The sequence below is a fragment of the Meles meles genome, chromosome 6 (genome assembly GCF_922984935.1).
Source record: "Meles meles chromosome 6, mMelMel3.1 paternal haplotype, whole genome shotgun sequence".
NCBI lineage: Eukaryota > Metazoa > Chordata > Mammalia > Carnivora > Mustelidae > Meles > Meles meles.
In genome coordinates this window covers 84725195-84741299 of record NC_060071.1, presented here as the reverse complement: position 1 = coordinate 84741299, position 16105 = coordinate 84725195, and the positions used below count along the sequence as shown (strand labels likewise).

Here is a 16105-nt window from a genome sequence, read left to right as displayed (position 1 = left end):
AGTTAAGATCTTGTCACTTGTACTCATATGTGGAATTTAAGAAACAAAACTGATGAACATAGGGGAAGGCAAGGAAAAATAGAATAAGAACAGAGAGGGTGGCAACCATCAAAAGCTCTCAACTACAGAGAAAAACTGAGGGTTGCTGGAGGGGAGATAGATAGGAGGATGGAATAATTCGGTGGTGGGCATTAAGGAAGGCACTTGATGTTATAAGCACTGGGTGTTATATGCTAATGATGAATCACTAAATTCTACCCAGAAACTTAATACACCAAAAGTTAACTAATTTGAATTTAAATAAAATCTAAAAAAAAGAAAAATCTTATCACTTGCTGTTATTTTCTTTATATCACTTAGTATGGTTTAATATTATTCTGTTCATTTTTCACTTATTGGTTGATTTATTGTCCCCTCAATGTAAATTCAGTGAGTATAGGGGCTTTCCACATGTTCACAATTGTATTTCCAATGTCTAGAAGAATCTCTAGGCATCGAGAAGAGGAAATCAATGAACAGTGTTATAAACTATTTTTTCACTTTGTCATATAACATACACATTTTCCAGTGTTATTAAATAAGTCTTCTACAACATGATTTTTAATTTTCAATTGTATTCTATCTTTTGGAAATGCCTAGTGTAGGACATTTAGATTGGTTGCTTCTAAGATTTTACAACACCAATTTTACAACACCAATTGAGATAAATTCCTTAAGAGCAGAAGTGTGCTGTCAAAGATTTTTTAAAAACAATTATTTTTAGAGGGCTAACATGATGGCAGAGGAGTAACCTAAATTTCGTCTGGTCCCAGCAACTCACCTAGACAGTTATCAAACCATTCGAACACCCTACGAACTCAACAGATCGAAGAAAAGAATAGCAGCACCACTATGAACAGAAAAGCAACCACTTTCTGGAAGGTAGGATATACAGAGAAATGCATCCAAGGCGATATACCGGAATATAGACCATGGGGGTGGGGGGAGCTCTGTCAGCTGGCTCCCGGAAACTGATAGAGCAGCGGAGCACAACACACAAAACTGGAACTTTTAAAAGTCTGCTAGACTGAGGGAATGTCACTCCAGTGGCTAAGTGGGGGTAGAGCCCTCACTGGCACACTGTGGTCTCAGGACCCTTGGGGTCACAGAAAGACTGAGTGTGGCAGAGCTTCCAGGTATCAGAGCAGGGAAGCTGGCTGCAAAAACAGAGCCAAGGAGTGGGCTCTTGGTTTGGGGTTGCCATAAACCAGATCCCCAGCACAGGTGGGCCACTGCTCTTCAAGCAGGAACCCAACAAGCAGCAAATCCAGGGAGACTCCCCTACCTCCCCCTGGGAGGAGTGGCATGGGAGCACACTACAGGAATCTACGGTTTGGAGATTCCAAATGGGGCCCTGTGCTAAAGATGGAAATGCTCAGTCATAGGCCAGGTGAGCAAGGAGTGTGGCCTGAGACCAGGGAGACAGGAGTGACTGACTGCTTTTCTCTGAGGGTGCATTGAGGAGTGGGGCCCTGAGCTCTTAGCTCCTCCAGGGCCAGAGATTGGGAGGCTGCCATTTTCATTCTCTCCTCCAAAGCTGTACAGGAAGTTTTCAGGGAACAAAAGCTACCAAGAGCAAACCTGAGCATATTAGTTAGTCTGGCCCCTGGCAAGGGCTGTGCAATTCTGCTTGGGGCAGACACTTGAGAATCACTGCAACAGACCCCTCCCCAGAAGGTCAGCAAGAACATCCAGCCAAGACCAAGTTTCCCAATCAATGAGAACTGCAAAACTCCAGTGCTGGGGGAGTATAGCACATGGAATTCACGGTTTTTTCCCCCATGATTCCTTAGTCTTCCGAAGTTAACTTTTAAAATTTTCTTTTTTTTTCCGAATTTTTCTTTTTCTTTAAATATTTTATTTATTTGCCAGAGAGAGAGAGAGAGAGAGCACACACAAGTAGGCAGAGCAGCAGGCAGAGGGAGAGGGAGAAGCAGGCTCTCCGCTGAGTAGGGAGCCTGACGAGGGGCTTGATCCCAGGACCCTAGGATCACAATGCCAGCCGAAGGCAGACACTTAACCAAATAAGCCACTCAGGCACCCCTCGTCTTTCCCTTTTCAACCAACTTATTATCTTAACAATTCCTTTTTTAAAAACTTAATTTTCACTTTTACAGTCATATTTTATTCCTTCATTGTAGTTAACCTTATTTTTTGTATATATGTAAGTTTTTCTTTCTTTAAAATTTTGGCCGGCAGTCTCTTCTAAAAGGCCAAAATACACCCAAATCTAGTGGGTACCTCTGTTTTATTCCCTAGCCTGACTTTATTCTTTTTTTTTCTTTTTCCCTTATCCCTTCAGTTTCGGGTCTCTTCTGATTTGTGTAGTGTATATTTTTCTGGGGTCTTGTTACCTTTTAGCATCTTGTTCTCTCATCTATCTATTTTCTGGACAAAATGAAAAAAAACAGAAAAATTCACCTCAAAAAAAAAAAAAAAAAGAGTAAGAGGCAGTACCAACTGACAGGGACCTAATTAACATGGACATTAGTAAGACACTGGCACTACAGGTCAGAATGATGATTATAAAGATAATTGCTGGGCTTGAAAAAAGCATAGAGGATACTAGAGAATCCCCTTTTGGAGAAGTAAATTCTAACCAAGTCAAAATCAAAAAGGCTATTAATGAGATGCAAAAAAAAAATGGAGGCTCTAACACCTGGGATAAATGAGGCAGAACAGAATTAGTGATATAGAAGACCAAATGATGGAGAATAAAGAAGCTGAGAAAAAGAGAGATAAACAATTACTGGATCACAAGGGGAGAATCTGAGAGATAAGTGATGTCATAAAACAAAACAATATAATAATAGGGCTAGAAGAAGAGGAGAAGGGCAGATGGTATATTGGACCACAGAATAGTGGAGAACTTCCCTAATTTGGGGAAGGAGACAGGCATCAAAATCCAGAAGGCACAGAGAACCCTTGTCAAAAATCAATAAAAATAGGTCAACACCTGATCGTCTAATAGTAAAACTTACAAATCTCAAAGACAAAGAGAAAATCCTGAAAGCAGCTCGGGACAAGAGGTCTATAACCTACAATGGTAGAAACAATAGACTGGCAGCAGACCTAGTCAGTGACCCGGCAGGCCAGAAAGGACTGGCATGATATATTGAGAGCACTAAATGAGAAAAATATGCAGCCAAGAATACTATATCCAGTTAGGCTGTCACTGAAAATAGGAGAGTTAAAAAGCTTCCAGGACAAACAAAAACTAAAAGAATTTGCAAACACCAAACCAGCCCTACAGGAAATATTGAAAGAGGTCCTCTAAGCAAAGATAGAGCCTTAAAGTAACATAGACCAGAAAAGAACGGAGACAATATACAGTAACAGTCACATTACAAGCAATACAATGGCACTAAATTCATACCTTTCAATAGTTACTCTGAATGTAAATGGGCTAAATGCCCCAATCAAACTGTTCAAAATCCTTGGGATTCAGCAAAGACGGTACTAAGAGGAAAGTATATAGCAATACAAGCCTTTCTCAAGAAACAAGAAAGGTCTCAAATATACAACCTAACCCTACACCTAAAGGAGCTGGAAAAAGAACAGCAAATAGAGCCCAAACACAGCAGCAGAAGAGAAATAATAAAGATCGGAGCAGAAATCAACGAAACAGAAATGAAAAGAACAGCAGAACAGATCAATGAAACTAGAAGTTGGTTCTTTGAAAGAGTAAGATTGATAAAACCCTGGCCAGACTTATCAAACAGAAAAGCTAAAGGACCCAAATAAATAAAATCATAAATGAAAGAGGAGAGATCACAACCAACACCAAAGAAATACAAACAATTATAAGAATATATTATGAGCAACTATATGCCAAGAATTCAGACAATCTGGAAGAAATGGATGCATTCCTAGAGATGTATAAACTACCAAAACTGAACCAGGAAGAAAGAGAAAACCTGAACAGACCCATAACCATCAAGGAAATTGAAGCTGTCATAAAAAATTTCCCAAAGAACAAAAGCCCAAGGCCAGATGGCTTCCCAGGGGAAATCTACCAAACATTTAAAGAAGAATTAATACCCATTCTTCCAAAACTGTTTCAAAAAACAGAAATGGAAGGAAAACTTCCAAACTCATTTTGAGGCCAGCATCACCTTGATTCCAAAGCCAAACAAAGACCCCATCAAAAAGGAGAATTACAGACCAATATCCCTGATGAACATGGATGCAAAAATTTTCACCAAAATACTAGCCAACAGAATTCAGCAGTACATTAAAAAGATTATTCACCACAACCAAGTGGAATTTATTCCTGGACTGCAAGGTTGGTTCAACATCCATGAATCAATCAATGTGATACACTACATTAATAAAAGAACAAGAACAATATGATACTCTCAATAGATGCAGAAGAAGCATCTAACACAATAAAGCATCCCTTCTTGATTAAAAGTCTTCACAGTATAGGAACAGAGAGAACATAACTCAGTTTCATAAAAGCCATTTATGGAAAGCTCACAGCGAATATCACTCTCAATGGGAAAAACTAAGAGCTTTCCCCCTAAAGTCAGGAACACCGCAGGGCTGTCCATGATCACCATTGCTATTCAACATATTACTAGAAATCCTACGCTCAGCAATCAGACAACAAAAAGAAATAAAAGGCATCCAAATTGGCAAAGAAGTCAAACTCTCACTCTTTGCAGATAATATACTTTACGTGAACAACCCAAAAGACTCCACCCCAAAACTGCTAGAACTCATACAGGAATTCAGAAAAGTGTCAGGATATAAAAAGAAGGTACAGAAATCAGTTGCATTTCTATACACCACCACCAAGACAGGAGAAAGAGAAATTAAGGAGTCGATCCCATTTACAACTGCACCCAAAACCATAAGATACCTAGGAATAAATCCAACCAAAGAGACAAAGAATCTGTACTCAGAAAATTATAGAATACTCATGAAAGAAACTGAGGAAGACACAAAAGAAATGGGAAAATGTTCCATGCTCATGGATTAGAAGAATATTGTGAAAATGTCTATGCTACCTAAAGCAATCTACATTCAATGCAATCCCTATCAAAATGCCATCAACTTTTTTCACAGAAATGGAACAAATAATCCTAAAATTTGTACGGAACCAGAAAAGACCCTGAATAGCCTGAGGAATGTTGAAAAGGAAAGCAAAGCTGGTGGCATCACAATTCCAGACTTCAAGCTCTATTACAAAGCTGTAATCATTAAGACAGTATGGTACGGGCACAAAAACAGATACACAGATCAATGGAACAGAACAGAGCCGAGAAATAAACCCTCAACTCTATGGTCAACTAATCTTCAACAAAGCAGGATAGACTCTCCCATGGAAAAAAGATGGGTCTCTTCAACAAATGGTGCTAGGAAAACTGGACAACCACAGGCAGACGAATGAAACTGGACCATTTCTTTACACCACACTCAAAAATAGACTCAAAATGGATGAAAGACCTCAATGTGAGACAGGAATCCATTAAAATCCTTGAGGAGAACACAGGCAGCAATCTCTTCAACCACAGTCACAGCAACTTCTTCCTAGAAATATTGCCAAAGGCAAGGGAAGCAAGGGCAAAAATGAACTATTCAAGGGACTTCATCAAGATGAAGAGCTTTTGCACAGCAAATGAAACAGTGAATAAAACCAAAGACAACTGACAGAATGGGAGAAGCTATTTGCAAATGACATATCAGATAAAGAGCTAGTGTCCAAAATCTGCAAGGAATTAAAGTCAACACCCAAAGAACAAATAATCCAATCAAGAAATGGGCAGAAGACATGAATAGACAATTTTCCAAAGAACATATCCAAATAGCCAAGAGACACATGAAAAAGTGCTCAATATCACTTGGCATCAGGGAAAAATAAATCAAAACCACAATGAAATAACCACCTCACAGAAGCCAAAAGGGCTAAATTAACAAGTCAGGAAACAACAGATGTTGGTGAAGATGCAGAGAAAGGGGAACCCCCCTACACTGTTTGTGGGAATGCAAGCTGGTGCAGCCACTCTGGAAAACAGTATGGAGGTTCCCCAAGAAGTTGAAAATAGAGCTACCCTACAACTCAGCAATTGCACTACTGCGTATTTACCCCAAAGATAGAAATGTAGAGATCCGAAGGGGCATGTGCAACTCCAGTGTTTACAGCGGCAATATCTACAATAGCCAAACCATGGAAAGAGCCTAGATGTCTATCGATAGATGAATGGATAAAGAAGACGTGGTATACACACACACACACACACACACACGGTATATATGTGTGATGGAATATTATGTAGCCATCAAAAATGAAATCTTACCATTTGCAATGACATGGATGGAACTAGAGGGTATTATGCTAAGAGAAATAATCAGAGAAAGACAACTATCATATGATCTCACTGATATGTGGAATTTGAGAAACAAGGCAGGGGATCATAGGGGAAGAGAGGAAAAAAATGAAACAAGACAAAACCAGAGAGGGAGACAAACCATAAGAGACTCTTAATCTCAGGAAACAAACTGAGGGTTGCTGGAGTGGAGGGGGTGGGAAGGATGGGGTGGCTGGGTGACGGGCATGGGGAGGGTATGTGATATGATGAGTGCTGTGAATGGTATAAGACTAACAAATCACAGACCTGTACCAAATAATAATGCATTCTTATGCACTATATGAAATAATGCATTATATATTAATTAATAAAAAATTAATTAAGAAATAAATTACCACCTGACCAAAAAAACCCCACAAAAATTCTAGTTCTCTAAAAAAATTATTTTTAGGGGCGCCTGGGTGGCTCAGTGGGTTAAAGCATCTGCCTTCGGCTTAGGTCATGATCCCAGGGTCCTGGGATCGAGCCCCGCATCGGGCTCTCTGCTCAGCGGGGAGCCTGCTTCCTCCTCTCTCTCTGTCTGCCTCTCTGCCTACTTGGGATCTCTATCAAATAAATAAACAAAATCTTAAAAAAAAAAATTCTTTTTATACCATCTAGCAAAATTTGTGACAATTTGTGTTTTTTAATAGCAGAATTTAATGCACCAATTAACCTGCCTATATCCTTGGCACAGCACTTTGCTAAATCTTTGCCCTATTTTTTTTTTTTTTTTTTTTAAGATTTATTTATTTGACAGAGAGAAATCACAAGAGAGGCAGGCAGAGAGAGAGGAAGGGAAGCAGGCTCTCCGCTGAGCAGAGAGCCCGATGTGGGACTCGATCCCAGGACCCCAAGATCATGACCTGAGCTAAAGGCAGCGGCTTAACCCACTGAGCCACCCAGGTGCCTTTTTTTTTTTTTAAAGATTTTATTTATTTGTCAGAGAGAGAGCGAGCGAGAAAGCAAGCACAGGCAGACAGAGTGGCAGGCAGAGGGAGAAATAGGCTCCCTGCTGAGCAAGGAGCTTGATGTGGGACTTGATCCCAGGACGCCGGGATCATGACCTGAGCCGATGGCAGCCGCTCAACCAACTGAGCCTCCCAGGTGTCCCAATCTTTGCCCTATGTTAATCTGCATTTCTCTACAAGTGAAATTAAAAATCTTCTTTTAATGTCTTTGAGACACGTGACCCAAACATTTTAGTTTTTGATGTTCTTAATCTAATCAGTACAGAAAATATAAACTTGTTTTAGGAAAGAAAGTTACCACCAGTTTATGTAATTTTAAATTGTGGACAGGGAGGGCCAGATAGGGAAATATTTATGCTACTGAATTTAAGAAAAAGAAGAAAAAAAGGTACTATTAAATTTTCTTGTTAACATTCCCATTTTCTTGGGGACTCTACTTCTATTGTACTCTCTTATATAAGAAGAAAATAAAACTTACTTCCACTGTTTGATATATTGTAAGGGATTAAGGTTGCATCCTGCATCAGTTAAAGCTTTTTTGTATTGCTCCAAATCAGCCTGAAATAAGCAAAGAATGGTATCATAAAAAATTTTACTTTTGTGAAAGAGAAGACCATTTTGTTTGTTATTATTTGATTAATCAGAAAGTTAGACCAAAGACATGAGTTTAAATTCTAGGCACCCAAGTAGAGTGGAGTCATATTTTAAGTGAGTATATAAGTGAGCACTTGAGACAAAAATCATATCTAACGAAAATTATCTTTGACAGGCTCCCAAATCACCTAGCCAGTATTCTGTCATCCCTCAGTGAGTCCAACAAAGCCAGTGTTTTCTCCATTTTTGAAATAGACTGCCTTTCCTTGGGATAAGCACTAAATGAATATCTGACTAGACAAAGAGTATTTTAAAACCAGAAACACAAGGGGACATTATGACATGACGCTGACTGAAGGGAAATGTAGATTCAGGTTTTCCCCTCTCATATGCACTCTTATGGTCCAAATTCATTAACTGAGTATCAGGTGTCTTATACTTTTTAAACTATTGTTTTCTCTTTCTTGCTATTTTTGTTTCCTGATGAGTAAGTGTAGTTGAATTCCTGTACTTTATAAAAGCCTATCATCATAGTGACTCCACCATAAAAATTTTACAAGACAGACATTTAAAGCTCAACAGAGATGTTTACCACTTTGCATTTTTGGGGCTATCAGGCTGTCATAATTTGCTTTAAGCCTCTTAGTGATCACTTAAACTTATGAAAAGACATGGTCCTTACCAAAAATAAAAATAAAATATGTGGTCAAAGTAAGGAAACATTGAATTAAGTTTTAAAATAATAAATTCTTAAGAAAATACTATAAATAGGCTATAATCCTTTATATATAGATAGATACATCTATCTATATATAAAGCCTGTAAAAATCCCCTAAGATACACGTATGAGATACTCCTGAAAAGAAAACCACACTTTCGTACTGAATTAAAATAAAAGCTATATGCCCAAAATAAAGCAGAACTGGCCTAAAGGAAATACTGGGTTTAGTTTACTATTTTAACACACCAGAGATTTTTCACCAAAAGAAGTGTTATGATCAGACTTTTAAAAATAAATGCTGCCAGAGAAGGAAAGAAGTTTACAATTATATCATTCTAGATGTCATCTCTAAAATTCTCATGCTTGTTGCTCATCCTGTACAATTTCACTGAGTTAAATTAGAGAGAGTTAGCTGGTCTCTAACCCGGCAACAACACTGACACCAAAATCACCATCTGCCTTCAAAATCAACTACCTACACATAAACATTTTTTTTTTCTTCCAAAGCAACTGATGGCCTACCACATAAAATGAAAACAACAAAATTACCCACAAAATTATCCAATCTTCCAGTGAGGGAAAAAAAATCAGAAAGGAAAATGTATCATTTTCCAATCATTCTGAGAAATTTATTCATATAGAAGTTATTCGATTGCAATACAAAAAAGTCAACTTTATTTTTCTATGACTCATATGACAGATATAAATCTGAAGTTTAATCTCATTAAATTTAAAATTACAGTATTTACGGAACTTTTTGGAACTCTGAGTATTCTCTCCTACAACTGACTCCTTATATTCTATAATGACATTAGTTTTAATAACCTTAAAATATTACTAAATTTTTACTTTAGGTTATAGATAAATTCACTGGAAGACATTAGTGGCTATAGCTCAAAGAAACAGAACTTTTAAGATTATCACATAATGAGAAATAAGACCAATGTTTCAAAAAGCATAGCAAACTTGGCTAATTTAATTTACAATAGCTATTTTCCAGAAATAAGAATCTTGGTCATTTGAATCCAATTCATAGTCCAACATCTTAGAAGTGGTCAGACATTTCAAGAGTGGGTAGTTCTCTTCGTCACAACAAATATTGCTATAAAACTCAGCAATAAATAGAACTAGCCTTAACAAACTGTTTTTCTTTTAAAGAAAGGAATGAGGTAGTTATTTGGCCATAGTGATCTGGTCTTCTATTTTTGAAACAGACAAATATTTCCCCTTCTACCCAATAACTGAACAAGGAGGACATACCTCAGAGGGTGCTTGCTGTGCACTTATATAATAAATAAGAAACAGCCTCATTTTATCTTCTGGAGTTCCTGCTACATAGGGGAATATAAATAGAAAAACTTTCATAATTCTGGTTAAGTATTATAGTCAACACAAGTATATAAAAATTTAAGGCATATAAATGTGAAAAGATAAAATATGGATCTTGATTTAACTGACTTAAGATTACAGGCACTATATAACCATGTACAATACAGATATGGAAAAAATATTAAATGCTGTGGGATTAAAGGAATGGAATACAGAAGTATGTCCATTCTATCTTTCAAAATATCTGTAAGAGATTTACATTTTATATGGGAACTAAGAAAGAAAGAAAGACATAGGAAGGGTAATCACAGAATTTTAAAACAGGATCTTCTGAGATGGAAAGGGAATGCCAGTAATAATTATGTAAGGACAACAGATATAAAAATGAGACTGTTCTGGGAAACTAGTTATATGGTCATTCTAGGGTTTGGGTTACAAAACTTTGGTACTTCTCAAAAGTGTGGTCACCATATCAATGTCTCTTTCTGAAGGGTACTGTATCACTTATAAGATTTGGAAAAAGAATACATTTATATTAAAATAAACACTGTTGTATAATACAAAATACATTTGCCTGAAATTAAGACAAAACATAAGATTTCAAGGAAATTTCTTGCTTGCAGTGGGTCTGATCTGCTACTCCTATTACCCAGAGCCCAAAACTGGACAGAGAAACTCATTTATTCCCCCCTCTGCTACTGGGTGTACTCTGGTGCAAAGCACTGGTCAGAGGTAACGCAATTTCACCACCAACAAATACAATATGCACTCTCACTTCAAAGTGTGTCCTAATACTCAAGAACTTGAAACTGTTACACTTTATTATAGAATAAAAACTAGGAAAATTTTTTCAAAACATGACTAATGAACTATCGATTTTTTTTTATGGTTCAGAATCCAGATAATCATTCTCAAATTATCCTTATTCTCTAAATATGACAACGAACAGTAATAAAGATCAATGATGCGATTTCCAAAGTTCTGATATTTACAAATAAATGTATCTTGGACATTTTGAAATCAGGTTATGAAATTCAGGGTCTTGCTTAAGTCCTAGGAGAAAGCTGCTATTTTTGTTTAGCAGGTAATTTGTTGGTTGGGTTCAGGCCAAAGTTCCGACAGCTTTCTGTGGGTTGTGGCTCCATCACTGATTTATATTTTCAAAAATTTCTGCAGTGCTACTGGGATCTGTCCAAACATCTAGTGGCCACTATGGGAACTGGGAAACTGTCTAGCCCTTCAACTTGCAGTCTTTGAAATAATACTGTTTAGGATCTAATTCACGTATGTGCAGCTCAGGGGCGAGCCCAGGAATTCATAAACAACTTTACAAGGTTGCTTTCCTGAGCTCCTTCCTCTCCACAATCTTGGTAGTTTCCAATTCCCCTGGCTTTCCCTTTTTGGTGCTCTATCCGGAAAGCTTTGGCTTTAGTTACCCTGTTCCACTGTGCATTTCCTGCAACTATGACTAAGTAGTTAGAAGGCAAAGAGAAAAAAACAAACAAACAATGAGGCTTGCTGCAGGCTCTTGGGACCACCACTCCTAAAACAGGAGACAAAGGCTCCCCTCCTTCAGAGTTTTAGGGGCCTGTAAATCAACATCCTCAGCATCTAGCATAGCCTTTCTAATAGCAGGCACTTATTCTGCTTAAAGAAGAGAGAGTTCCCATTCTCTTCTCCAAGGAGAAACACATTTTATAGTTGCTATAGTGTTAATAATAAGCCCTCAAAATTTCTGCTAAGGGTTTTAAGAATACTATGATCGTAAGAGTAGGAGAATATCCTGATGGTTATAATAATATTAATCACAGGGGCGCCTGGGTGGCTCAGTGGGTTAAGCCTCTGCCTCCGGCCCAGGTCATGGTTTCAGGGTCCTGAGATTGAGCCCCGTATCAGGCTCTCTGCTCAGTGGGGAGCCTGCTTCCCCCCCTCTCTCTGTCTGCCTCTCTGCTTACTTGTGATCTCTCTGTCAAATAAATAAATAAAATCTTTACAAAAATATTAATCACAGAAGAATTAAATGGAAATTACAAAAATATATCCTTTACAACTGCAAGTACTCTAGAACCTCCAACTGGCAGCCTGGATCCTTTTGTCATACCTAAGCTTCTACCAGAACTACCTCAATTTTAAAGACAGTTTTCTTACTGAGTAATCTGATGTATCTTAGGGAAAACTTTTAAGTAGAATTCAGAAAGCTTTTTATCTCCCTGAACAATTTGCGAGTAAGTTTTTGACCTGCTGTCCCATCATTCCCAAATGTCAGACATTCTCCAATATAATAAGCTCAATATAACAACTATCAAAATCAGGAAATCAGCACTGATACATTAGTAATAACATATAATCCTCAGATGTCATTTCAAGTTTCACCACTAGTCTGTAATATCCTTTATGACAAAAGGATCAATTTTAGAATCATGTGGGATATATAGCTGCCACACAGCATACAGTTAACTTCTTCTGTATGAAACAGTTCCTCAGTCTTTCCTTGACTTACATGGCCTTGATGTTTTAAGAGATTACAGGTTTTTTGTTTTGTTTTGTTTTTTTTGGCAGAATATCTCACAATTAAATTTTGTTTGGTATTTCCTCGTGATCAGATTCAAGTTATACACCTTTGGCAGGAATATCACAAGAGAAAACTATATTCTTTGTATTGCATCCTACTGGATGGGGCATTATTTCAATGTCTCATTACTGACGATGTTCACTGAGATTACCTAGTAAGGGACCTATCATACTTCTCCACTGTAAAGTTAGTTTTCTCTTTATAATTAAGAAGTATTTTGCAGAGAGGTAATTTGAAACTAAATATCCTGTGAAACTTCAACTTATTCATTTACTCTATCTCTGTGGACTGATGGCTTCCTATTTCATTCAGTGAGTTATAATCTGTTATCATTATTTATTTTTGATACTCATGATGTCATGATCTCGCCATTGGGGGCCTCTTCAAGCTGACTTCTGGGTCTCTGACATGTCCCATCACTTTCTGAGTATATTCCTTGTTTTCTGACACAACAAACTGTTCTAGACTCATTTTGTATTTTCTCTTCCTACCTCAGCCCTGGAAATCAACTACTTCTCCAATGAGTAGAAAATGGTATTATAAGCTAAAATCTTTACTACTGGAGTATTGTTACTCCAACCCTGCTTATTTGGCTGGACTAGAGAACACATATAGGTGTACACACACCTATCTGTATTTATTTCTCTGATAAATACGTAGTGAAAACACAGGTCTACAATGGCACCTTTAATTCCAATCCAACATTACAGGGCTCATTATATTTTTCTCCCTTTCCATATTTATAACTTCCTTCCCTGCCAACAGAAAACCTAGCTCCTTTTGTATTATCTGACATACACACTTATTTAACCAGTCTGTGGTATGTAACAAATATCCTATCTCTCAGCCATCCCCTTGCCTGCATGGACGTCTTCTCACTCCATTTGGGCTCTGATTCCCTACAGTGGACTCACTCACATGCCTGGCCACACTTCTCACCCTACTAAGATTGATGCTGGGTTGCTACTGTGTACAGTCACCTTCCTCAATCTGTTAGAGCTTTTTTTTATTTTTTAAAGATTTTATTTATTTGACAGACAGAGATCACAAGTAGGCAGAGAGGCAGGCAGAGAGAGAGGGGAAGCAGGCTCCCCACTGAGCAGAGAGCCCGATGCTGGCCTCGATCCCAGGACCCTGAGATCACGACCTGAGCTGAAGGCAGAGGCTTAACCCACTGAGCCACCCAGGCGCCCTGTTAGAGCTTTTATATACCATGCTTTCACATGTGGATACTCTGCTCAATTCACTGGGGGCTTTGATACTTCATGGTAGATTACCAATCCTCCCTCTACCCCACATGTGGTTGCCCTTCTCATCTTGCTCGGGTTCCAACATCTTGTTCTGGGCTAAAGTGACACCAGACTTCCACTTTGCATGAAGGCCTACCTTGTTCTGCAGTTCTTAATGTCTTTACAAATAAACCAAAAAAGTAAGGGAAAGAAAACAGGAAGGGTCTGATTGTTTTTCTATCAATACATTTATTTGCTTCAACTTTACTAAAAACTTATTGTAAATAATAAGGAATAGCTCTAAAGTGATGGGCTTATATATTTTGCATTTTTTCATTACAAATGCAGGAGGTCGAGCCCCACATTGATGGTAGATATCACAAGTGTAAATACCTTCAAAATGCTAGGTTCTCACTACAAATCTAGCTTCTTAAAAGTGTGAGCAATATTTACAGCTTCTTAGAAGTTTTTAGGAGTAGAATCTCTAATTATAATTTGGACTTTATTATTTTTCAACTTGGAATAAGGTCTAAAACTCATACCTAACTCTAACTCAAAAACCATCATCATTCGGCTAAATAATTTGTATGCAAAATATAAACTGAACAGCTTATGTGCTTTTTTATTCATTTTGGAAAAGCACTGAAATTTGAATTGAAAGCTATTCTGAAATGATCAAATCTCTAAAGTATAATTTTAGAGGCTAAAACCTATGCGGATCCCATGATCATTGTAATTGAAAGCGATAATTACAATACATTTTTTAAGTACAAAGAATCCTATCTTGTTTTAAGAAAAGCTAACACAGAAATAGTTAAATGCAGATAATAAAGGGACTGATTAAGGAGTTTCTTCAAAAGTAAATTCCCTAAATATTTAAAACAGAATTCGGTTTTAGATATATCTTTTTAGGAAACTCTTTAGGGTTAAACCAAGGTAATTAGAAAGTATAACACTTAGAGACACCTGCTTTGAATGTTATACCTTCAAAAACCTTCCGAAAATCAGCAGAAATTGAACTTCAGATATATTATCATGTTAAATAAATGAATATAACAAGTTCTCAAATACCATGAGAGAAAAGTTCAATAAAATAAAATGCAAATCATTTTTCCACTTTAAGAAATGCTTTGCTACAAACTTCTCAACAGAAAATAGCTCATTAGGTTATCTCATTATTAGCATGGGTTGTCAGAAAAAAATAATTCTATTCAGATATTACTTAAATTGAAATGCTGGTTTCATCAACTGTGAATCTTAACAGTAGCCTTGAATTTATGGTACATACCATCAGGGTCTGATATTATATCTAGGAGAGATTTATCCAGAGTAGTTTTGCTCATTATTTTTTCTTCGTATTCAAAATATATGTCTAGTTTTCTTGCCTGTTTCAAAATAAATATTAGATTAGCCTACATCAAGTAAAAAAACATACTAAGGGCCTCTCAGCTTACACGTTTCTATTTTTTATGATCAATTTTTAAAAACAAGCATTTTCTAATAGAATTTATTTTCAAAGTTTCTTACTTTTGATTACTTAATGTAAAAAACAATTGCCTATTTTATCATATCTGACTTACAAATTCAGAATTAATTCTGCATATTATATATATTAGCAAAGATAAAAATCACACCAATCTCATTTACTATATTAATTAGCAACTAGCATATAAATTATATTGTATTCCATGCAAATTAATGTCAGGTGGTCATGTTATGTTCACTTTTTTAGTGCACAAATCCATACATTTTCACCTTAACTAGACAGAAAATTACCCTAAATTATTTTCAGTGGTTTTTAAATAAAATTAATTTTCCTACTTAATACTTCAAAGTTTTAGGTAATGGAAAAGTAGTCAAACTTAGCTTTTCTATATGATACCTCCTCTGATTTAAAATTTATTAAAATTATCCAAAAGAAGTTAAAATGTTAGGTTCCTCCAAAGTAAATAAAAATTATCATTACTGAGTATCTACTAGATTATGATTCAATAATACCAAAGAGAAAAGAATATGATTTCTATTGAAAGTGTTAACAATCTAAGTGGGAGTAGAAATCATTCATGAAATAAATTAGAATACTCAGAGATACCAATGAAGAACCAAACTGTAAACATAGAACATAAATATATTAAGCTAAAATGACAGAATGAAATAAACAGTTAACTAACTGTAGAGAAGAAAGTAATGTATTTTGACTTAAGTTTCGAAAGTGATTTGGGGACATGAACAGAGCTCATGTCAGTGAAACGGATCATACCATGGCATAATCAGAGTGCAGAATTCTGAATGGTAGA

The 16105-nt window shown here is 36.8% G+C and overlaps 1 protein-coding gene across 3 annotated transcripts in view; it reads right to left on the bottom strand.

Moving 5' to 3' along the window:
- Positions 1-16105, bottom strand: part of SCFD1 (sec1 family domain containing 1) — a 102774-nt gene that overhangs the window by 32637 nt on the left and 54032 nt on the right. For all 3 annotated transcript variants that reach the window (XM_046008779.1, XM_046008780.1, XM_046008781.1), the window contains exons 15-17: positions 15097-15193; positions 9939-10009; positions 7842-7921 (exon numbers count right to left, since the gene is read on the bottom strand). In XM_046008779.1, the coding sequence (XP_045864735.1) occupies positions 7842-7921; positions 9939-10009; positions 15097-15193 (248 nt within the window). The remainder of the gene's footprint in view (positions 1-7841; positions 7922-9938; positions 10010-15096; positions 15194-16105) is intronic.